At 42.1% G+C, this 24,607-nt stretch overlaps 1 protein-coding gene across 1 annotated transcript in view; it reads right to left on the minus strand.

Moving 5' to 3' along the window:
* The window catches only part of EFCAB2 (EF-hand calcium binding domain 2), a 30,178-nt gene that overhangs the window by 4,428 nt on the left and 1,143 nt on the right, over window positions 1-24,607 (minus strand). The window contains exons 2-3 of the mRNA XM_063125637.1: window positions 9,819-9,903; window positions 5,162-5,234 (exon numbers count right to left, since the gene is read on the minus strand). Coding sequence (XP_062981707.1) covers window positions 5,162-5,234; window positions 9,819-9,903 — 158 coding nt within the window. The remainder of the gene's footprint in view (window positions 1-5,161; window positions 5,235-9,818; window positions 9,904-24,607) is intronic.

Genomic DNA, 24,607 nt, shown 5'->3' on the forward strand with positions numbered 1-24,607 from the left:
ATGAAGTATTATCGTGAGCTGCAGGTATATATGCAACCATCTGTGTGTGTGTGTGTGTATATATATATATATATACATACACACACACACATACATACACACATGAAGCTCAGGATAGCACATCATACATTTGATGAAGTGCACTCTGGTTCTGCTGCAACAAATTAACACAGATCCCCTTCTGGAAATTCCTTCAAAACAGAATCTTTTTTCATTTAGCACAGAATTTTCATTTGCTTTCCTTGCCTTCCTGATCTAATTTACCCATCTCAAAATTAATTTTACTTGCCTTTTCTGATTTTTTTTTCTTGTTGGTGCCTATTGCAAGAACAAAGTGTTGTGATATGCAATTGCTTCCAGTGGAGAAGTTATTTCTCTTGGAAGAAACAGTCCATGAAAAGCAATATATATTATTTATAGTCAAGATCGTATTTTTTGTCAGAAGATTCGTCTCCAGCACTAGATTTAAAATGGAAACAGAGGTAATCTAGTAGCACTTGTAGAAGAAAACACTGGCTAAAGAATTGTTACAGAAGTGCTTTACCTGCAAGGAAGGGTAAAGTCACACTACTAAGACTTATTTCTACATTCACTTTTGATATGGTAATATTATTGAGCTACGATTTTACTTCAGTATTTTCACGGGTAAATATTTCCTTAAAGCTGGTATTTACTACATGAGACATTTTTTCTAAGAAAATGATGAGAGAAAATTATTGTGATTACTGTAACTTGCTCTAAGTAAATATAGGAATTGGGACCAAATATTAATGGAAAATACAGTAGGAAATAAACCAGAATACCAAATTCATACAAGAATGCTAAATATTTTTCTGGAAAAGATCAGGCAAACTCAAGATTTGTGATGTAATCTTTTGAAGCTAACCTAATGGGGGTGTTTACATGAAAACAGAGTAAGCCCTTAGCTAGACCAGGCTATATCCCAGGGCGAACCCCAGGATTGTCCCTGTGCGTCCACATGACGCACAGGGGATCCTGGGATCAGGGAGGGATCATCCTTCCCTTACCCTGGGATACAGCCCTACACTTTAGGTCCGCTTTTTCCACGGTCTCGGGCTGAGCCTGAGACCGCGAAGCGTGTGGCCCGTTTCCACGGTTTATTCACACAGAGCTGGGAGCCGTGCACGGGGTTAGGGTGGGGTGAATGGGGAAATGAAATGAAATTTAAAAAAACACTAACCATTGTGCACAACCGTTCGTGCGCTCCTCTCCCTTTAAGAAAATTTTTTAAATGGTGAGTACGACGCCTCTCTTCCTGAGGTCGTCGCACCTTACGTGTAAACGAAAGTGAGATTGCGCGTTAATCGCAACGCGAGGTCTCCCCTCCTCTCCCCCAGACTTTCAGTAAGGTCTAGCTAAGGCCTAAGATTCACATTGGGGTATAATCTGGATTTTTGATATCGGCTTTGGTCTATCAGTGGCAAATGAAGTAGGAAAAGTGGAGTAAACTGTAGCTAAAAACCTACTTTTCAAAGGTCAGACTGCCATTGAAATTGTCTTTACTTTAAGATCGAGTGGGCGGATTCCTTAGCAGAAGTGAACATCATCAGCCCCACTGATGCTGCTCCATCAATGAGAGAGACTTGCTCCCATCCCTCTCCATGCTCCACTGTTCAGGGAACTTTAATGGAAGAGATGAGTAATGTGGGATAGTTTCCCCCTTGCATTCACCGAATGAGAACCAATATTAAAGCTCGGGGACAGACATGCGGGCAGACAGGAGCCATCAAAGTTCTGCAGGGAGGGAAAGAGCTGCAATGGCCTCCTGCTGCTAGCACTCTTGAGTCAGCAGTGGGGGGGGGGGTTTACTGATACTGCTGCCTCCATTTCCCCTACCAGAACTAATCCGCCTCCTCCCCCTCCCCACAAATAAACAGGAAAACTACACACACACACAGCACCATTCTGAAGAGGAGACATGAATGAATCAGCAGTTGCTATCTATAAAAAGCAAACTGCTGCGTTCCTCTGAAGGGACAAACCATCACGATTCCCTGATTGGGGAGGCTTGTTCCCAGCTCTGTCCATGCTCCTTTGCTATACTGGCCACCCTTTCTCCTTCCCTTCTGGGTATTCCTTGGTTGTAGATGTCTTCACACAACTGCAAAGTTGTAGCTATCTCATGCAACTGTGAAATACCATGGCTGGCTGCCCCCTTTCCTTCCAGAGAATTCCTTAGTTATAGGTGTCTCGCTACTGCGAAGTTATAGGTGTCTCGCAATTGTGAAAACCTGTGGCTGGCTGTCCCCTTTCCTTTCCTTCTCCAGGCTCCCCACAAAACCACTACTTCTCTCAACCAACTAATGGGGAAAGCAGTGACAGTAACTAGCCTGCCTTTCCCATTTATAAAAGCAGGTTAGCTCTCTTTCTAAAGAAGTAAGTGCGCAATTTCAAAGCGGAGTAAAATCGCTATTATGCATTTATGAATGGGAATGGTAGGCTAGTTACTCTCACTGCCTTTCCTATTCATAAATGTATGATAGAGATTTTATTTTCCTTTGAAATTGCACACTTATTTATTGTTTTAGAAAGAGAGAGTAGCTAGCCTGCTTTTATAAATGGGAAAGGCAGGCTAGTTACTCTCGTTGGCGACAGTAGTGTTTATGGGGGAAAAGAGTGAATGGGGGAGGGGGGCTACCCCTTGACCACGTCATTGATATGTCACAGAGGCATGCACAGGATTTAATGTGGAGGGACAGAGCCACTTTAAGTAAAAAAGATGGAGCAAAAGAACTTTCAGAAAATGTGGCTTTTCAAGAGGGAAGCGGCTGGTTAGCTGCAGACTGCCAACAACGTCATGTGTTGCAAAGGAACTCAAACTGCTCTCCCTTTGCACTAAATCGCTTGTGTAGAGTGCCCCAAAGTCTTGATTTGAATGTTATTATAAGAACGTTGTTATTGTTCTTATCATCATCATCATCATCACCACCACCATCGTGCTTTCTAATGAACAGTGTATTTTACAAAGCCCAAAGGGAAAGGTCCTTGTCCCAAGGAGATTACAATCTAAATTCAACAAAGGGAAAATAATAAAGGGTAGAGAAAAGGTGGTGCAGTAAACAAGGTAGGAATATTCATTTATTTCAGTTAAACATGTTTAAGGATGTACTCAATGGACACTGCTGGCCGCTCCCCCTGAACACTCCCTAAAACTGCTCCTTTTCACCAAATTTACTGCTGCTTTAATAGCAGCAGCATAAACAATCCCAGATTTTCTGGGGTCATCTCACCCACAATGCCTCATTCTGAGTGAGGAATTAGGAGAGAGGTGGTTCCAGAGAGTGCCTGCACCACTGCCACTTTCCTGAGAATGATGTTCTAAAAAGCCCTAGAGGAGCCTGCCAGCCTGACTACTGTGGCAAATACTGTTTAAAATTAAAACAGTACTTGTCATACCAAAAAATCAGCAGTGGGACTCCATGTTGGGTTGCTGGGTGACAGGTGCTTGTTTGTTGGCATATACCCAGGATGCAGTAGTCATGGTGATGGTGGCAGCCATGGGGAATGGATGGGTGGGCTCTATCCATCACCCCTCCTCATCCACCACCAAAGCCATGTAGTTCATAGTAGCCCCAGCCCTGGGAGAAAAGTCAATAAGGCTCTCCGGACAAATGCTATGGATACATAATTGCATAGCCTTCACTGCAAGCTGCATTTTGGCAATGATTGTTCTTGAGCATTTCTTAGGATGCGTGCTGGAGTCATGACACAATGTTTTCTAATCTTCCAATTGGAATTACCATACATCTGCCATACGGTTTTCCTCTCCGCTTAAAACTAGCACTGGCCCCAACACTTATGTATGATTTTTTTAAGGACAGACAAAGCAAGAAATAATTATTTTGAAAGTAAAGCAGCCACTAAGAGCCCTGATCCTGATTGCTCTCTGCAACATGTGACTGGATCAGGGACCTACACCAATTTCCCACCAAAAATCCCCTTCGGCTATTATTTTCCCATGAAGTGGCTGCTTGCAGTAAACAGTATCTTCGGGGGCAAGCAGCAGCCAGGAAAGCAGTTTCATCAGGAGTACATCTAGATAAAAGCCTGACACAACTGCTTTTCCGTAGAAATAAAAATGGCCCACTTAAGCACACTTTTTTTTAAAAAAAACAACTGTGTTGTGATGCAGACTTGAACCCAGAAGACCTGTCACCTTTAGTCTCCCATTTACATGGCTAAAATAACTAGACATCATATTATGAAACCTTCCAGATCATGTACTACCAAGCCTCCTTCAAATCTGCTGGGTTGACTGGCATGAAGAAATTCCTGAGGGGGAAAATTCAGCCTTCCTGAGGGGATTGCCTTTCCTCATACATGACTTTCCTATGAGCATCTCAGACTTATCCCCAGATATCTCACTCCACTGGAGGATCACCCTTCAGTTGTCAGCCCCTGTCCCCGACATTAGATAACATAAAAATGGAATATTTGCCCCTATTTTTGGCACTGTCTAACCATCTCAAGAGGCTCCACAGAAGATTGGAGTGACCCTAATTCTTTACATGAGTGGGCTTGCTATGCCAGTGTAAATTTAAGATAATCTGTAAATTATTTAACTTTATTGTGCATAGCCGCTGGCTTCCTCCTATTTCCCCCCTTATATTCCCCTTTAATAAAGGATTAATTTGACACCTGGGCTTGCTGGATTCCTGTATCATCAAAAGGATAAAATTCCCGCCATGCTGCTAGACTGTTTGAATTATGCAACAGGCTTTAAGTTAACAGGAGATACGGAAGAGAAGATGGGCTTAGACTTGACTATTAGAAGAATGGAAACTTAGCTGGCGGTCTCCCTATTCTCAAATAAATAAGCCTTGAGTCACGGGATGCTCACTTGCCCTAACTTAAGCTGATTAAAAGTGAGGTGGCAGCAGCGAGGTGGAGGGTACATTGCCAATGTACCCTCCTGTACCCTGCTGGGGTGGTGCTGGGGTGGTGCCCCCACTACCTCCTTATGAGTATAATATAATGTTTAGTTGGCACTTAGGTGTGGCTACAAGGCAAACTGAGATACTCCTTTTGCTGAATGAAATTCATCCATATCATATTTCTAACTGCAACTAATGTAGGTAAAGAGGTCAGATTTCCTGCATGAAGTTATAAGATGGTAGAACATGCAAAATGTGTACATTACCTCTGCAAGCATATCATGTAGTTCCCCTTCACTTGGGCAGCAGCCTAATGACCTAATAATTGTGCCAATCTCCCTGAAAGAGAGAATATCTTTGTTAATAAATACAGCTATAAGTTTGGTCAGCTCCCCACTCCCCCAGCAGCCACTTGTGTACCATCCCACATTGTTCAGAAGCAAGCAACCCATCTCAACTCTCAAGGGACATTTTCCTAGGGATGGGAAACTTTCCTTCTGTAAAGTTCTTTCCATTCATTTGTCTTAAGCTGCAAGCCCTATCCCACCAATTAACTTCATGGGGTAACCCCAGGTTCTAGTATTATGAGAGAGGGAGAAAAATGTCTCCCAATCCACATTCTACACACCATACAATTCTGTACATCTCTACCATGTCTCCCTTACTCAGCATTTCCCCAAACTAAACAATCCCAGCTGTTATAACTATTCCTCATAGGGGAGCTGCTCCAGCCCCTTGATCTTTTTATTTGTCTTTTTCTGTCCTTTCTCCAGCTCTACAATATCTTTTTTTTAATGCGGCAACCAGAACTGTACACAGTATTCTAAGACGGTTAACGGTGCTATCCAACATATCAAAAACAAATATAATACTTTTTGCAGAAACACCTGGATATACAGATGGATTTAGAGAAGTCTGAGGAAAGGGTTTAGGTGTGAGAGAGAAATGATCTAGACCAATGGAACAGTATATCGAATAAAAAATAATTCATGTCGGTTTCAGCCAAAATAAGGGAAAATACATTAAGGTTGCAATCCTATGTAAGTTTAGACAGGATAAAATTCCTACAATTCCGAGCATGCCCCAGATAGCATAGCTGGCTGAAGGGATGCTGGGAGTTATGGGTCTTTTTTCTATCTAAATATGCATAAGACTTCAGCCTAAGGCTACAATTCTATGTTCTCTGGGAGGGTGTCCAAGGAGCCACAGAATTTGTTGGATCTCCCCCTTTCAGGGTGAGGAGAGTGAGTTACAAGTTTGGATTTCCCCCTGAAGCAGTTGCAGAAACCTCTGCGGCAGTTCCTGGATTTGGCATAGATCTGTTCCTCCTACTGGTGTCCAATGGAAGGGAATTCAGAGTTAAATGGAAGACACTCCCCTCAGAGAGGGAGAGAAGGGCGGATATGCTGTTCCTCCCTTTTGTGCAGGCAGAGCTTTGGATATCTTAGAAGCTCTGGTTCTAGAGCTCTCTACCACAGCAGGTAGGATCGCCCTGTTAAAGTGGTACCTTTCTCCTTTAATTCTAGGTTGCATTTACAAAGAGGTTATCCTAATGTGCAGGTGGGAATGCAGAGAAATGGGAACGTAATTTTACATGTGCTAGGTGGTGGTTGTTGTTGTTCATGCGTTCAGTCGCTTCCGACTCTTCGTGACTTCATGGACCAGCCCACACCAGAGCTTTCTGTCGGCTGCTAGGACTGCAAGGTTATTAAAGACTACTGGAAAAATGTATGTAATGAATGTAGTAAGCGAATACAAATATAAATTGTGACCCCAAAAGTTTTACTATTGCTTTTTGATGTACCAAATAAAGATGTGTCATATAAATAAGTGTTAACTTTTGTATTGGTATCTGTGAGACAAGGAATAGGGAAGTATACTAGAAATCAAATATTTTACTTTCAAAAGAACATTGGCACAAAAACCACTATATTTGCAGAAAAACTGGCACAGTGGATAAAAGCACCAAGAGGAAATAACAAGGTGGACAACTTCATAGAGACATAGGCCTGGTTCAGACAACACACTAAGGGGGGATCTACACTACTGCTTTAAAGTGCTTTAAAGCGCTTTATAGCAGTTTTGACAACTGTTGGGGCCCAGGACACTCTGCATATACAGGTTTCAAAACGTTTTCAAAGTGCTTTAAAGAGCTTTAAAAGCAATAGTGTAGATCCCCCCTAAACCATGCTGCTTAACCACTTAACCATTTTGTGGTTAAGCAGCATGGTTTAGCATGTTGTCTGAACCAGGCCATTGCGTGCTTTCAGACGAGACTCTTATTGTGCAATTGCCCTCCTCATTCATGGAATTTTATTACATCATATTCCATGTGTAACTTTCTTGTGTTTTCTTGCTGCTGCTTCCATCTTTTTTTCTTACCACAGAAAAACTATTAAGGAGAAGATAGAATAGCTGTGCAATGCATTTTGATTTGTAGTGCTAGAAGATGCCTGTCTGGAAGCACTCAGGTTGCAAGTGACACTGCAAATACCAAGCATACATGGATTATTGTGGAAAGGCATACTTACATGAACTGACCCAAATCTGAAGTCCTTCTATTTTAATGATATGGTCTCACAGTGAAATAGATACCTGTAAATTCTTCTTCTTCTTTTAGTATAATATTTGTGACCTATTTCCTTGTTTATTAAAATATAATTTTAAGAAGCGCTATCCTATACATTACTGCAGACGCTGACTGCAGCCAGGAAATCAGAAGATGTTTACTTCTTGGGAGGAGAGCAATGACAAATCTTGATAAAATAGTTAAGAGCAGAGAGTTAAGATTGCTAGTTTTTCCTCCTAAACCTTCTCCTCACCTCTCATTCTCCCTTACTGTCAACGATGTCACGCTTACTCCGGTCAAGGAAGCTCGTAGTCTTGGCTTTATATTTGACTCCTCGCTCTCCTTTACTCCTCACATCGAGGCAGTAGCTAAATCCTGTCGTTTCTTCCTGTATAATATTGCCAGGATTCGACCATTTTTGTCTGTCTCTTCTGCCAAGACTCTCGTTCACGCACTGGTTATCTCTCGGTTGGACTACTGCAACCTTCTTCTCTCTGGCCTTCCTTCGTCTCACATCAGTCCGCTGGTCTCTGTCCACCACTCTGCCGCTAAGATCATCTTCTTGGCCCGCCGCTCTGACCATGTCACTCCACTTCTGAAATCTCTTCATTGGCTTCCAATTCACTTCAGAATCCAATATAAACTTCTCCTACTGACCTTCAAAGCTCTTCACTGCCTAGCTCCTGCCTATCTCTCCTCTCTCATCTCACACTATCGCCCCGCTCGGGCTCTCCGCTCCTCTGATGCCATGCTTCTCGCCTGTCCAAGGACCTCCACTTCCCTTACTCGGCTTCGTCCTTTTTCTTCTGCTGCCCCTTACGCCTGGAACGCTCTTCCAGAACACTTGAGAACTACAAACTCAATCACTGCTTTTAAGACTCAGCTCAAAACTTTTCTTTTCCCTATAGCCTTCAAATATTGAGTTTGTTCTGACTTTACACTGTTGGTTTTGCCCTACCCGGTGCCTGTTTACACTTCCCTGTGCCTGTTTGCATTCTCCTTCCCTCTTTATTGTTTACTACAACTTATTAGATTGTAAGCCTATGCGGCAGGGTCTTGCTATTTACTGTGTTATCTGTACAGCACCATGTACATTGATGGTGCTATATAAATAAATAATAATAATAATAATAATAATAAGACACCACACTGACAACAAAGGTCTGCATAGTTAAAGCAATGGTATTCCCCGTAGTAACCTATGGCTGCGAGAGCTGGACCATAAGGAAAGCTGAGCGAAGGAATATAGATGCTGTTGAACTGTGGTGTTGGAGGAAAATTCTGAGAGTGCCGTGGACTGCAAGAAGATCAAACCAGTCCATACTCTAGGAAATAAAGCCAGACTGCTCACTTGAGGGAATGGTATTAAAGGCAAAACTGAAGTACTTTGGCCACATAATGAGAAGACAGGATACCCTGGAGAAGAGGCTGATGCTAGGGAAAGTGGAAGGCAAAAGGAAGAGGGGCCGACCAAGGGCAAGATGGATGGATGATATTCTGGAGGTGACAGACTTGACCTTGGGGGAGCTAGGGGTGGCGACAGCCAACAGCTCTGGCGTGGGCTGGTCCATGAAGTCACGAAGAGTCGGAAACGACTGAACAAATAAACAACAAAAATCCTATACATGTTGACTCAGAAGTAAGTCCAGTCGGTGCTTATATGACTACATCCTATGGATTATTATAGGATTATATGTAAGTAGATACACGACTGTAACGTAAATTTCTTGTTTTTAGGTCTCTATGGAAACAAAATCCTGCAGCCTAATGTTACAGTCCAATTCAGTTGTTGTTGCAAAAGGAGACTTCCACTACTGGTTCTGTCATACCTGCCTCCATAACTGTCTTACAACTTCCGTTCAATTTGTGCTCTTATTAGAGCAGCTCCAAGGGCCCTGAAAATAAGTCACAGAGAAGCTACCAGTCCATCTATCCACTCAGTGTCTCCTAAAGCCCGTTCTAGGGCAGTATACTTTCCCTGGAGTGCTGGTAATGCAGTGTGAATGGCTGCTGCTGCTGCTGCTGCTGCTGCCACCTCAAAACAAGGAGTGAGGCCAATTCAAAGCACTGGAGCAAAGGGAAGAGGTGTTCTTTTGAATAAAAGTGGAGGGAGGAACACGTTGCCTCAGACTCTGCTACACTGTGTGGCAGAACCCCAGAAGCTTGTGGGAAGGATTACCTAGGACTTTCTGGTTATTTTGCAAATAATTATTGCCACTATCGCTTTAAAATAACGATTTGTCTTTCTTAATCAACATATATCCATATTGGCTTCTTACTAGAGCTATTAGGATTCATAATATTGTCACTGCCATAAAACATTGTAATATTTCTGAAAGAAAGATCTTCCAAACCTGACATCCACAGTTTTATTACACTCATGATCAAACACCTCAAAAGCATCTGTGATTTTCTTCTGGATTTCTGCTATTACAGTCTCTGTAAAACAAAATATAGAAACAAAAACATTTTTTTTTAGAAATCAATAATAATTTAATCTCCCTACCTTATTATGACCAACCAACATGCCACAAAATAATGAGCAAGTTTTTGAGTTAGCCAGAACTCTGAATGTTAAGTAAAACAGGGAGTGGGACATAACTGATACTTCTCATTCTGCTTTCACTACCAAACTGGCACTGAATTTGTATTTTAATAGCTTCTAGGTAACTCCAATTTTGAATGGCCTTTGGGGAGATGTAGCTTCACCAATCTAGTCAGCTTAGGGCTGAACTAGACTTGATTTTATTCACGTCTTTAGTCTTAGCATACATGGGTTTTTTAAAAACAACAACAACACGAAACTGATGTCATGGGCCCCCCAACCGAGTTTGGGACTGTGGCTGTGAAATAGGGAAGCTTTAACCCCTTGCCTGTCATTACCCAAATCTAAATTGGGGGGCTCCTGTACCAGCTGTTTGAAACGGGTAGCATTCAGACATGGCTGTCCTTAGAGCATACCCATTGAAATCTATGGTGCAAATTAATAATAACTAACTTCCCATTGATTTCAATGTGTCTACTCTGTACGACTAAGGCTGGATCCAATCAAATGAACAACTTTACCTCAAGTGTCCTTAGCAAGTTTTCTTCCCAAAATACAACTCTGGAACTCCCTTCCTAGAGAGGCTAGACTGGCTCTCTCCTTGTTACACTTTTGGAGACAGGCTAGGCAAAAACTTTTTTGGTCCAGCAGGCCTTTGGGAATACTCTGGACCTATGTTAATGTATTGGATTTTTTATGGTTATTTTTTAATTGCTTTTAGTAATACAGTTTAATTCTATTTTAACTTTTGTAAATTTATATTTATAAGTTTTATTTGTATATATTTTAATCTTGTAAACCACCTCGAGTCCCCGTATTGGGAAAAAGGCGGGATATAAAGAAACATAACAACAACAACATGCCTAAAATCCTATTACATGCAATAATTTTAGTGAACATTGAGCTTGATAATAAGCAACAAAATAATTATTAAATCACTGAATCCTTCTAGATGCAATCCTGACCTTTCCAAACCTTTTTTTCACAGCACGTTTTATTTCATAGTTAAATGGCAACTTTGCTATTGTTGCTACCTATGTGGGTTATCAGCAGCACCTCCAGATCTATTAGGAACTTCAGATTATGCTTTGTAAGCTATCTTGCTGTTGTCTCTTTGTAAGTATGGGAGGAAGGAATTCTGAGATCAGTTTTTCTGACTGCTGTCATCTGTACATGGCAGCCATAATACTATTCCCTTGTATAACAGAGTCTTCAAAGCATCAGTGCGTCTGTTCTAACATTTCTTCTTCAAGAGACCATCGATAAAGTCAGTGAAGGAAAAAGAAGCAATTACAGAGGTGCAGCTATAACAATCAGTTCTGTTAAAAAGTGACTTTCAACTGATACTTTGCTAAAGTCCACCAGTACTTTAGAAAAGTATGTTTTAGCACTAGTTGCACACAATGCAGCTGAATCACTCCAATTTCAAATCCTACCAATTTAATAAAATTAAAGTACTTAGAAGAAATGGGATCAGCAAGCCCTCAAAATGGTAAGGGGAAGGAACCAGTTGATGGGAAAAAGTTTAACCTTAGAAATTTGCAATGTGTTGCATTTTTCTCCATTCAAAGTGTAGCTTTCATTTCCTAATTCCAACAGAGGTGTTAATCCTACCATTAAAATGTCACCTAAATGGACTTGCTATTCCAGAATTAAGAAATAAAGGGCTCTTATAGGCATACCATTTAATAATCTTACATAATCTGTGTTCTAATATCATCTTCCTATCTGAAAGCTTATCGTATCTATTCTTCTTGCACATTTACTACGTAAATAAATCCCATTGAACTCAATAGAACTTACTTCTGAATAGGCTTATTGCCCCAGGGGTCCTTGGTGAGTGGGGTGGGTGGGGGGAAATACTTTTTTAGGGGATGAATCTGTCCCTACTGAAAATTGGCTGGAGGGGGAGCTCAGTCCCTGCCAAAGACCCTGTTACCCCAAGAGTTCTTGCGTGGGGGTGTGGGGATGGAGATCACCCATCTTCCAGCCATTTTTCAGCTGGGAGGACTCAACCCCATAAAAGTGAATGGAGGAATTGCTCCATTTCATTGCAGAGGGGGGAAATAGCTAGGGTGACACCTCAGTCCAGCCTTCCGACTGCCAACCAAAATATTTGGTGTAGGCAGGCACCCTGTTGGGGGCCCCTGTCTCTACCAAAGCAACTGCATGAACAGATGCAGATGGCTGTTACTGTGCGTTACTTTACATGCCACCCAAAAGGCCATTTGGGCTTTTTGGCATAAATTGTAGTATAATGTTACATGACCAATAATAATCATTATTATTGTCTTATAATGAACTTTGTAACAGAACATAATAAACATTTCAACTAACAGAATGGCCCATGGCTATTCTGGTGCAAGTCTACACATGTATAATGTCAGAATATAAATCCACAATCAAACTTCTCATTAAACTCAGTGAGTTAAATAACATTGTTTTAGAATTTAGACAAAACATAATAAACATTTCAACTAACAGAATGGCCCATGGCTATTCTGGTGCAAGTCTACACATGTATAATGTCAGAATATAAATCCACAATCAAACTTCTCATTAAACTCAGTGAGTTAAATAACATTGTTTTAGAATTTAGACAAAATGTTTTTTTCTCACACAACCTTTATCAAAATTACATACAAAGAGAAAATAAATAAATATTTGAAGATAATAGGACCCAAGAGATGTCCCAACCTTGAAAGCTCTTGGAAACAACGCATGAGAATACCCTAAAGTTTAATTATTAGTCATTACAGTGACAGTTATTGTTCAGAGTATTAAGCAGTAGGTCTGAGCATATAGAAGAGAATGCACTGATTAGTAGGAGCTAGCATAGGTTTATCAAGAATAAGTCATGTCAGACCAACCTTATCTCCTTTTTTTTGATGGAGTTACTAGTCAGACAGACCATGGAAATGCAATGGAGATAGTATATCTTGATTTAAGCATAGTATTTGACAAATATTTGTTACAAGGAGCTCAGATATGCTGGTTTTGGTATGTGTAACATGTGATACGTATTCCATTGGCATTACCCTGACATGTTGCTTCAAGAACAAATTCTTGTTCTGGAAAGCTGCCAGGAACGTTGTTAAGGCTGTGGATGGCCACAGAGGGGCAGGAGCTACAGTGTGCACATGCTTCCTCCATTAATTAGATGAAAGAGAGTTGGTCCTTGTAACTATGGAAACATACAAATGACTGCCTGATTGCATGCCAGCACCTAGGTGATGAAGTTTTGTCCAATTCAGAGCCTTGGTGGGAAGCATGGGGGCTGTCTACATGAGAGGAAAGCCCTGTGGTGGCTGTGGATCTGCGTCCCATCGGTTGGATGACACAAGCGCAGGTTCATAGACACTGTGGGGCTTCCCCATGATGCTGCGTTTTGAAAAAGTCGGGGATTTACTGCTGTGTAACATCGCTCCATGAACAATCCAGGGTCATGGATTGATTGCCTTCCACCAGGAAGAAGGCGGGGGTGACTCCGGGACCTGGATGGCTACCCAGAAAACCCACACTCCCTCCTTGGCATTGGGATTACCTGACGACACCCTAGGAGAGGGAAAGCATGGGGTTGAGGGTTGAGGAATTAACAACTACAACAGGCAGTAGTTGTTAATTCTTCCTGCTTGGGCATCGGTCACACTTGCTGGTCTCAACTCAGAGTCCAATTGACTTCTACTATCAATTTTTGTGACTCTTTTCTAGTATGATCTTCCACTCCACTCTAACACTTACTCCAGAGCTGGTGTTCCTTGCTTTCCTACTTCCCAAGAGATCCATTTGTCTAACATACCCAAAGAGAGAGCTTTACCTCTGATAAAGTGTCCTCAGAGTCCAGAGCCAGGTTCCAAACATTGCAGGAATGCAGTTTGACCTGGGAGTCCATGCGGGCACCCGGCACCCTCTGTGTGAGTTGCTGTCTTTGAGTCCAAGATAAGTGCATCAGAAATCAGCCACTAAAAAGTCTTGAGCTGAGCACAGCAATGTTAAATCTTATTGAGAATTCTACAGAGAAGGCCCATTTTAAGGTTCTCCATCCAAATTCTAATTCTAAACCACATTGTATTGGCTCCAGGGTCCCTAATAATGCCTGAGCCTCCATTTAGTCTCCTCATCCATGCCATGAATTCTAGGAGATCAAGGGTCCAACTCTAATTGGAAGCATCAGCCATCTGACTGTCTCTTGTAAACTTGGTACTTGAGAATGCCTATGTGGCTTGAAGCTTACGGCCCATTTTTTTAATTCATAACTAAATGAGGAGAAACCTGAGGGCAGGGTCGGCGCCAGACTACTTTGCGCCCTAGGCAAGTGCGCCGTACTGAAGCCTCCGCCCCGCCCCCCGCGTCCGCTCCTGGCTTTGAAGCCAGGACGCTGGGGTTGGGGGGGGCGGGGTGGAGGCTTCGAAGCAGCGCGCCCGTAAGTGGCTTCTGGGCGCGCCATTCTGAAGCTGCCGCCCCCCAACCCCAGCATCCTGGCTTCGAAGCCAGGAGCAGCTTCCAGCCGGGCGCTGGCTTCGAAACCAGGACACGGGGGTTGGGGGGCGGCGGCTTTGGAACAGCATGCCTGGAAGCCGCTCTAGGAGAGCAGCTTCTTCGGAGCCCTCCTTTGCTTGGCGCTCTAGGCCACCGCCTGAGCTGCCTCTATGGCAGCGCCGGCCCTGCCTGAGGGTAATCTATGCCCATATAATTTTTCTAACTATTTGCAACAAACCAGGAAGTGAAGTCCTTTGGGTTCTCCTATTCCGAAGCCAGGTAATTATAGCCACTTACACACTATTTCTTCTTTTCTTCCTAAATCTATCCATTTTTGCCCCTGCAGCCCACATTGTCAGTGTCACCAGCTGAAATCATTCCTAGGAAAGTGTGGACTTTTCCTATCTTTCTATAATTTCAAACTTCTCAGCTAAGAACTTATAATTCCAAATAAGGAAAATCACAATCATGCCCAACCCTGTTAACCAGTTGTAAAATACATGCTTCAGATGGGGATTATGAGAATTAGGTAAAGGATCCAATCCAGAGAAAGTAAAGTATGCATGTTTAAGCACCTACTAATTGAAATTAAGTAGATAAAACTGAAATCGTATTGAACTCAATGAGACTTACAGCTTAAGTCTAAACAAGTTTTATTTTATTTCCTCCCACCTAACCACGCATACTAATGTAAATCATGTAAAATATCAAAATCTTAAGAAACAAACAAATGATATTCTTATATAATTTACAGAGACTTCCCTACTTGCTCTCCTGAAGGCAATTCTTACTTGCCACAGGCAAGTGGTTATGTACAAGCCTGTTTTTTATTTAATTATTCATAAAACATATATATCCAAAAAACATACAATGTATTGGGGGGGGGGGAAAGTTACACACACACACCTGAGGGCCAAGCAATACATCTTTGCATTTAACATGCATGTTTAAAAAAATGCAAATTGCATAAGCTGGAGGGAGGTGGTGATAATTACAGGGAAACAAGGGAGTGTTTCCCTGTGGCCTGATTTACACTAAGCAGGATACAACACTTTAAAAATGTTTTGAAAACTGTATATGTAATGTGTCCTGGGCTTGAACAGTTGTCAAAACCATTATAAACCGTTATAAGCAGTAGTGTAGATCCTGCCTGTGTTATAGGCAATCAGTGAAAAGAGCATTCCACCATGTTAAGGCTGAAATTGCGAGTGGGTCATTCTGACGTTCATAAAATGGAAAATGTTTCACCAATCTTTCTGAAACGGAGACCTGCCAGAAAGAAATGCTGGTCTTACATACCCTGCGCGTTTCAAGAAGATTTGTGAAATATTGAGGGCAGGATGGCAGTTCAAAGTACCAAAATGGGGAAAACCTCTGGCTCAAAATGGCTCTTTTCTATTTCCGGATGGCTACGATTTTTTTGCGCACTAAAAGCTCCGGATTGGGATCCTTACCCTTTAAACCAGTGGTGGGATCTTGTCCCCCTGTCCTTCTAGTTGGTGGAATGGCTTTTCTTTTTTCAAAATTCACTTCCATTGGTTTTTAATGAATATTTCTTTGCCCCATTAAAGTGAATACAGACCCATAACTCCTAAATGGAGCATGCTCAGTAGCATCGCTCTCCCCCCTCCTTCCTGTCTCAAATAAATTGGAATGTTGGAAATAAGATGGTTGCCTGGCTGAAATAAGATGGCCACCTGGCTCATTTAGGAACCATTTCCTTCTGCAGATAAGCCAAGGCCCTGTCTGGGCCCTCTCACCTTCACCACAGTGCTGTGGAGGCTAGGGAGGGAGAGAGAAACTATCTGCCTATCTTGGAGGGAGGCCCTTCCCTAGATTCCAAGGAAAAAGAAAACCTGGCTGGCTCAGGTAGGGGTTTGATTGTTGTGTGTCTGTGATTGTGAAGAGGGAGGGGTTTGTGTGTGTATTTGAAGTGCTGGTGCATCCTTCTCAGTTCAAAGTAAAGAATATATGGCAAACTTTCCTTTGGGGTGGCAGTTCCTCACCCAAGCCTCTTAAAGTTTAAACTTTATGAAAATATTTTGAGACTAGGAATGAGAGGAGGTTAACCCTGGTCTATCTGTCATAAGTTTAAACTTCTTCAGGTAGTGTGTGTTTCTTTAAAAGGTGCTGAACTACATTTTAAGCTTTCTTTTATAGTGTGTGTGTGTGTGTGTGTGTGTGTGTGTATTTTGAATTTGAACACAGATATAGGTCTCTTAAAAAAAACTCTGGTGTGAAAAAAAATGAATGGTTTTGGTGTGAAGGAAGGTGAATAGTTTTGGTTGTACATAGAAAATATTTTCTTTTCTCTGTTCTCTTTTAGCTTCTTATAAGCTAAATCTGCTGCTTTATGTTTGTATGAAAGGAAAATGTTTTCTAAAATGTACATCCATGAATCTTATACCCAAAACATTACTTCACACCAGAGAAATGGTTAAGGGACCTAGTTTTTGCTACAACCTGGCACCCTCCAGTTGCTGTAGACTTAGAATCATAGAATTCAATGCCCCTCAGTAGTTGCAGTAGTCCAGGGCATGTAGTCCTCTTCATCTTCCTCTTCATTTTATCCTCACAACGACCCTGTGAGGTAGTGTAGGCTGAGGGAAAGCTGGGAAGGGGGGGCATAAGGAATTACGTTTATATACCACCCCATAGCCTGGGTGTATTTATTTATTACGTTGATATACCGCCCCATAGCCAAAGCTCTGCAATAAATAAGCAAGGAAGCAACATTTGGTGATGCCTTTCATCTGGATGTTATGTGATATGTGGGTTATCAAGCAGTTATATGAAAAATGCTAGATACTCTGATCCTTGGTTTAAGTGGATTCATTAATGTCAATATAGTAAAAATTATAAATAGTGGCATAATTTAAACTTTTTAAATAGCGTAAATTGGGAAATTATTTAAAAAATATTTTTTTCTCCCCTGTGTGGGTTCTCTGATGTCTACTCAAGGTCCCACTACAGCTAAAGCTTTCCCCACATTCCATACATTTATATGGCTTCTTTCCTGTGTGGTCATCTGTTACACAAAACCATGAAATTCAATAAACAAAAAATCTACAGTTTACAAAACAACGTTAAAGGCTCTACAGTTTTCAACCAAACTCCAAAAAGCAGGGAAATTGGGAGTTAAGGCTCACAGGCCTATAACGCCACATCTTCCCTAAGGAGGCAGAAAGTGCCAGTGAAATTCTCATTCTCCCACAGCAGATATAAACCATGAGGACAGAATGGAGAATAGGATATGCAGAGGTGACTGTGGGGTTGTGGAAAACGGATGACGAACAACTTAGGGCAACCTACTTATCTATATTTATTTATTTATTAATTACATTTCTATATGGCCCAATAGCCTGAGCTCTCTGGGCGGTTTAGAGCAACCCTTCCCCAACCTGGTGCCCTCCAAAGGTGTTGGACTACAACTCCCATCATTGCAAGTCAGTATGTCCCATGGACAGGAATGCTGCGACTTGTATTCTCAAACATATGGAGAGGTGACTGTGGGGCTCTGGAAAACTGATTGGGGAATGCTGTTCTAGAGCAAGGGCAGGCAAAATGTAGATCTCTAGATGTTTTGGCATTCAACTCATAAAAGTCTCTGTCAGCATGGACAGTGATCAAGAATGCTGCGAATGCTGTGACCGCAGTGGATTTTTCTTATGTGTTCAGCAGTGTGAGATCAAAGGCAGAGCTACCACCTAATAGATTCATGTGTAAGGAAGGATTATTTAAAAAACTATTGATGAAAATTATTTTTATCCTCACCATAACATGGGAGTTGCAGCGCAGCACATGTGGAGAGTACTAGGCTGGAGAAGGATGGTTTATACTTGGATCCTATACATGTCTTCTCAGAAGCCAGTGACACTGAGTTTACTAGGGCTTCCCCCCAAGTGGTATAGGACTGCAAACTAATCTCATCTGAAAGGAATTCAAGATACCCAAACTAATCCTCTTCTGTTCCTCTGTCACTCTGATGAGATGATGTATTGTGGAGGGATTGTGGGGAGTGAAGAGTATATTTTGTATGAACACATTTTAAGAAAAAACATTGGTTCTTTGACGGGCAGGGTATTTACTAAAAGCTGAAAGTGCCAGCCCTTGCTCTGGTTCTACATCTCCAACAAATAGTGCCCCTTCTGTTATCAATCGTGCTGCTCTATGCGAGATGTGTGTGAGAAAAAAATATTGCGCAGCCCCTGTATTTGGTAAGGATATAGAACAGCGTTCCCTATCCTGCTGTCCCAGCTTTCCTGACCATGGGACATACTGGCTTGCAATGATGGGAGTTGTAGTCCAACACCTTTGGAGGGCACCAGGTTGGGGAGGGGCTGCTCTAAACAAAAAAAGAGAAGTAGGTTGCCCTAAGTTGTTCGTCATCCGTTTTCCACAACCCCACAGTCGCCTCTGCATATCCTATTCTCCATCCTGTCCTCATGGTTTATATCTGCTTTGGGAGAATGAGAATTTCACTGGCACTTTCTGCCTCCTTAGGGAGGATGTGACGTTATAGGCCTGTGAGCCTTAACTCCCAATTTCCCTGCTTTTTGGAGTTTGGTTGAAAACTGTAGAGCCTTTAACGTTATTTTGTAAACCGTAGGTTTTTTGTTTATTGAATTATAGGGCATGAAGCAGGCGTGGAGAAGGAATTAAAACCTTTCCTCCTCTGCTGGGGTCAACCCCTCCTCTGACATTCTGAAATCCTTCAAAAGCAAATACCAGCTTCAGAGGAGGGATTTTCCTTGGGATCCAAGCAGGGGAGCAAAGGATTAAATTCCTCATGCCCACCTACCACGATTTTGATCATTTTCACCCTGGCTGATTTTAAAACCTGCATATTTGTTGCTACAACTGGGCAAATTTAAAGTCACATGATCTTGTTTGGCTCTCAGTTAAAACATTGGAAACTGTACCGCAGAAGGGATAATAGCTCACACATAGCCACAACAGAGAATATCACAGCCAGCAGCACATCAAGGCAGATGCTTGAAAGCTTGCCTAAAACAGGAAAGCCTTAGCAACTCACTTGAAAAAGGTATAGAACAAAGTTGCCTGGCAAGCCTATTAAGAAATGGGCTCTGTAGTACAGGTGCTACTACTGAAAATACATTCCCCACCAAAGATTGTATTGACTATATTTATTTATTAAAACAATTGTATCCCGCCTTATTATCACTGGGATCTCAGAACGGCATACCAATAAAATCAGAACAATATAAACATAAATAATGTATACAGCTAAAAATGTATTAAATCGTTAACAAATTAAAATCAGTAAAAAAAGTTAAAAGCAATAAAACAATTAAAATCAATTAAAACTATGTGTAACCATGGATAATTTAACCCTTGTAGGCTTTGATAAAAAAACCATATTTTAACTTGGCGCCAAAATGAAGCCAGCGTCAGCACTAGTCAGGCCTCCAAGGGGAGGGTATTCCACAAGTGGGGTGCCACAACACAGAAAGCCCTCTTCCACATCCCACCATAATGTCTCACATTGGTGGGACACAGAGGAGGGCTCCTCCAACAAATCTCAAATCTTGAGCAGGCATATATAGGGAGAGGTGCTACCTCAAGCACGGAGGTCCCAAGCTGTTTAGGGCTTTCCATGTCATTGCCAACACCTTGAATTCCGACCGGAAGCGTATAGGCAGCCAATGCAATTCTTTTAAGACCGGTGTTATATGGTCTTTATAAGATGTTCTGGTGAGCAGTCTAAGTGCTACGTTTTGCACCAGCTACAACTTCTGAGTCGTCTTCAAGGGCAACCCCACGTAGAGTGCATTGCAGTAGTCTAACCGGGAAGTTACCAGCACATGGACTACTGTGGCTAGGTTGTCCCTGTCCAGGAAAGGCTGTAGCTGGTGGATCAGCCAAAGCTGACCCCAAGTACTCCAGCCCTCCAGTGACAAGGATGGATCTAGGAGTACTCCCAAGCTACGAACCTGCTCCTTCAGAGGGAGTGCAACTCCATCCAGAACAGGTTGTTTACCCAATTCCCGGACTTGGGAACCACCAATCCACAGAGCTTCTGTCTTACCATGATTCAACTTCAGTTTATTATCCCTCATTCAGCCCATTACAACCTCCAGGTACTGGTCCAGTACCTTCACGGCCCCAGCTGACTTTGACAACAAGGAAAAATCATCAGCATACTGATGGCACCCAACCCCCAAACCCCTGATGACCTCTCCCAGCAGCTTCATATAGATGTTGAACAGCATGGAGGATAGAATAGAGCCCTGTGGCACCCCACAACGTAATAGCTATGGGGTGGAACAGCAATCCCCCAGTACCACTCTCAGGAATCGGCCCTGCAACTAGAAGTGGAACCACTATAACACAGTGCTTCCTACTCCGAACTCACAGAGCTGATCCAGTAAGATACCATGATCACTTCCCCTGTCTTTCACCCAGAGTAGGTAATCTTTCAGAGTAACCAAGGCTGTTTCAGTACTGTGCCGTCCTGAAACCAGACTGAAATGGGTCCGGATAATCAGTTTCTTCCAAGAACGTCTGAAGCTGCCCAGCCAACACATGCTCAAGCACCTTGCCCAAAATGGGAATATTAGTGATAGGGCAGTAGTTCTCACATACTTCTGGGTCCAGAGAGGTCCTCTTCAGGAGAGGGTGCACTACAGCCTCTTTCAAGGCAGCAGGCACCACCCCCTGAGGCATTTACCACCCCCTGGACCCACCCAATCTGCTAGATCGTATTAGCCAAGATGGGCAAATGTCAAGCTTACATGTGGTGGCATGGACTGATTCAAGCGTCTTGTCCACATCATCAGGCTGCAACAACTGGAACTGATCCCAGGAAACATGACCAGATGGGGCACTGGACACCTCCCCAGGCTCTGTGATAACTGTGGCATCAAGTTCTGAGTGAATACAAGCAACTGTCTCCTCAAAGTGCCTTGAGAATTTATTACAGCAGATGACCAAGGGTTCCAATCCTGGTTTCTCTAAACCCGAGCCTGGTTCCAAGAAGCTCTTAACCACTTGGAGTAATTCTGCTGGGCGACATCTCGAGGATGAGTTAATGGAGACATAGTAAGATTATTTTGCCATCCTCACTGCTGCATAATAGGCATACTGAAGAGTTTTTCTGAACTTCGATCATACTCGCTCTGAGACCTGCGCCACCTGCACTCTAGCCATCATCCAGCCTGTTTCAGTGCACATAGATCTTCTGTAAACCAAGGGGAATTACAAGCTCTGCAGCACTGGAGTGGGCGCTCGGGAGTAATTGTATCGATGGCCTTTCCCAACTCACCATTCCATAGTGAGACCAAAGCCTCGACCAAATCGCCAGCCCTGTCAGTCGGAAAATCCCCCAGAGCATTCAGGAATCCTTCAGATTCCATAAATCTCCAGGGGCAGACCATCTTAATTGGTCACCCACACCTGCAGGGAGGATCTGCTACCAGGAAACCAAATTTCACTTTAATGAGACTGACTTCCAAGTCAGTATGCTTAGAGTTGCAACATAAAGATATATCTATGATTTTGGGAACTCAGTACAAGTGTTTCCTCATCAATAGGATTTCCATCTCACTTTAATGGAGGGAGCAACTTTACACATGCAAAGGCATGTGCACACAGAGCTGATCTCTTCATTGAAATGAGTAAGGAGTCTCTTATATCCTGGTACTTGGTATGTTGGAGATGCTGTACATGTAAGGAGCCACTGGATTGAAACAAATACTGGTTAAGATCTATATAATAAACTGTCCTGTTATGTTTACTCAGTATTTTTACAAGAACCCTACATATTATACAGAAATGTCTTTTTGTGCGACATTCCTGGCCTAATGCACTTAACTGATACTATTACCCTTCAGTCTAGTGCCAGATATATTTCAGAGGTGGGCACATTTTTTTTATCATCTTTCAGCACTATTTATAGTATATTAAATTACACTGGGAATTAGGGAGTTACATTTTGTTAGTATGGGAACAAACCCCTAGGGAGGGCAAGATTATGTTATTCAACTAACTTCTTTTTAGTAAGTAAAATCCTAAATTGAACAGAATAAATTATAGGCAAATAAGACCACTGATTGGCATAAATGAAAGTTATATTAATTTTCTCTCTGAACATGAGTTGAATAACATTTCAAATGCACTGAACATTTCAGTTTTGGAGTACTCAGCACCAGATATTTAGGGCACCAAAGACATCAATATGGCTTTGAAATCAGGCAAGGAAAGAAGATTTGAGAGAAGAGGTGGAAAAAGAGGAAGGAATAAACATGACTGGAGAAAGTAGAATAGGTGCAAAAGGGAGAGTACTCACTAGCCTTTTGTTCTATTACTGTACATCTCACTCACTCATAATTCGCACAACAAAACAGCCAACCCACTGTGTTCCTGCAACTTATGACACTTTCCCACTTTTTTCTGATCTGATTTGTGATGGTTTTCTGTCTCTTGCAGTGTCACTGTATGAGTATTTGAATTGTGCATAAGTGACAAACTACAGAAACCCACATTGTCCAAATCCACCCACTATCAGAAATGCAAAAAGAGACAGCTATACCATATAGTATTCTACCTTGCTGCAGAAGTACAGGAGGAGGAAAAGGGGGGAAATGGTAGGGAGGGTGGTGATGGAAATATACCTTATTGGCCTTCTCAAAGCCCTGTCAGGGCTGGGTTGAGAGCTGTAGTCTAGAGAGTCAGGGGATGAAACTAGAAGTCAGGAACAAAGAGCAATCAGGATCAGAGGGGCAAGTCGCGAAGGCAGGACCAAAAACACAAGATGTGCTAGAACTCAGGTAGACCTTGTTGCTCAAGCAAAGTTTCAGTGACAGGACGCCCTCATTCTTGGCCAGGAGGAATCTACAGCTAACCTGTGAGGAGTCAGTTCTTTACTGAGAAGCTGTAGTGACACATATTCCCACCTGGGACAGTGGTTAGCAGTTCCTGAGGCACTCCGTTGCCATAGAAAAACATGCTCCAATGCCAGGCAGACTTCAATTTCAATTTCTGCCAGTTAATCTTCACACATTAAATTAGTTGGCCACCACATGACAGAATTCCAGATTTGCCAGTTTCAAAAAAGTGATAGCAACTTGCTTCTCAACTGGTATGTTCTCATAAGATGGTCCCTGCCCTCTCTAGTGAAGGGCAAAGTTGATCTACAATTTCAAATAAAGTGGCAATTGTCTTTTTGACAATTACTCTACTCTTACTCTACTCCTCATCATCCCATTCAAAACAAAGTTCGTCCACCAATCATCAGGGGCAGGAAGTACCCAATATCTGTAAAGTATTTTTGTGATCATTAGATGTGAAGCAAATATTCACAGCAGTAGTGTCCCTCTGTGGATCACTAAATTATAGATTCCTCTTCTGATGGATTCTTGACCTGCATAGATAACTGTTTACTTCAAGAGCACTATATAAGTGCAATGTTTGCAAACGTGGTTTGAGGATGACAAAAGTCAGCTCACAGAACTGCAGCAACTGGGAAATCTTGGAGGGCTTAAGCCTTAAAACAACAAACACACAAAAACTGCACAGGCAGGAAATCTCTGTGCATATGCACATATATCTGTGGCGTTACACCCAAGTCAGTTCCCAAATGAGTGGGTGGAGTTAGAATGTCTGGGGTGGGGGGAGTGATATATAAGGGATTGACTGAGGGGATTGAGGTAGACTTTTTAGGTACTCTCAGAGTCTTTAGCACTCTCTCTGTGTTAGCTCTTGGTGTTTAGAGTACTTGGGTCTTGAGAATTTGAGGTTCAGTGTAGAGCGTGGTGTCTTTGGAGTGTGGTGTGCACATAGTTGATGTATATTAAACAATGCTGATAATAAAGAAAGCTCAAGAGTGATTGTGTGAGGGAAAGGAAAGCGTGTGTGAATGGGTGAAAGGATTGGATGAAAGGTTTCAAAAAGGTTTTTAAATGTTTTATTTTGAAACAATGCTTGTGAACTTTTAAAATAAATTTTAATTATTTTGTTTTTAACTACCACAAAAATCCCACGTGTCTGTTTGGCATTTATCATCTGAAGTTTATACATTTAGCACCCACTTTGACAATAATTCACCTCAGCACATATAACTCACAGTGTATTATTTTATATATTGAAATCTTTCTCCAT

This window comes from Elgaria multicarinata, chromosome 4 (genome assembly GCF_023053635.1).
Source record: "Elgaria multicarinata webbii isolate HBS135686 ecotype San Diego chromosome 4, rElgMul1.1.pri, whole genome shotgun sequence".
In the NCBI taxonomy this organism is placed as follows: Eukaryota; Metazoa; Chordata; class Lepidosauria; order Squamata; family Anguidae; genus Elgaria; species Elgaria multicarinata.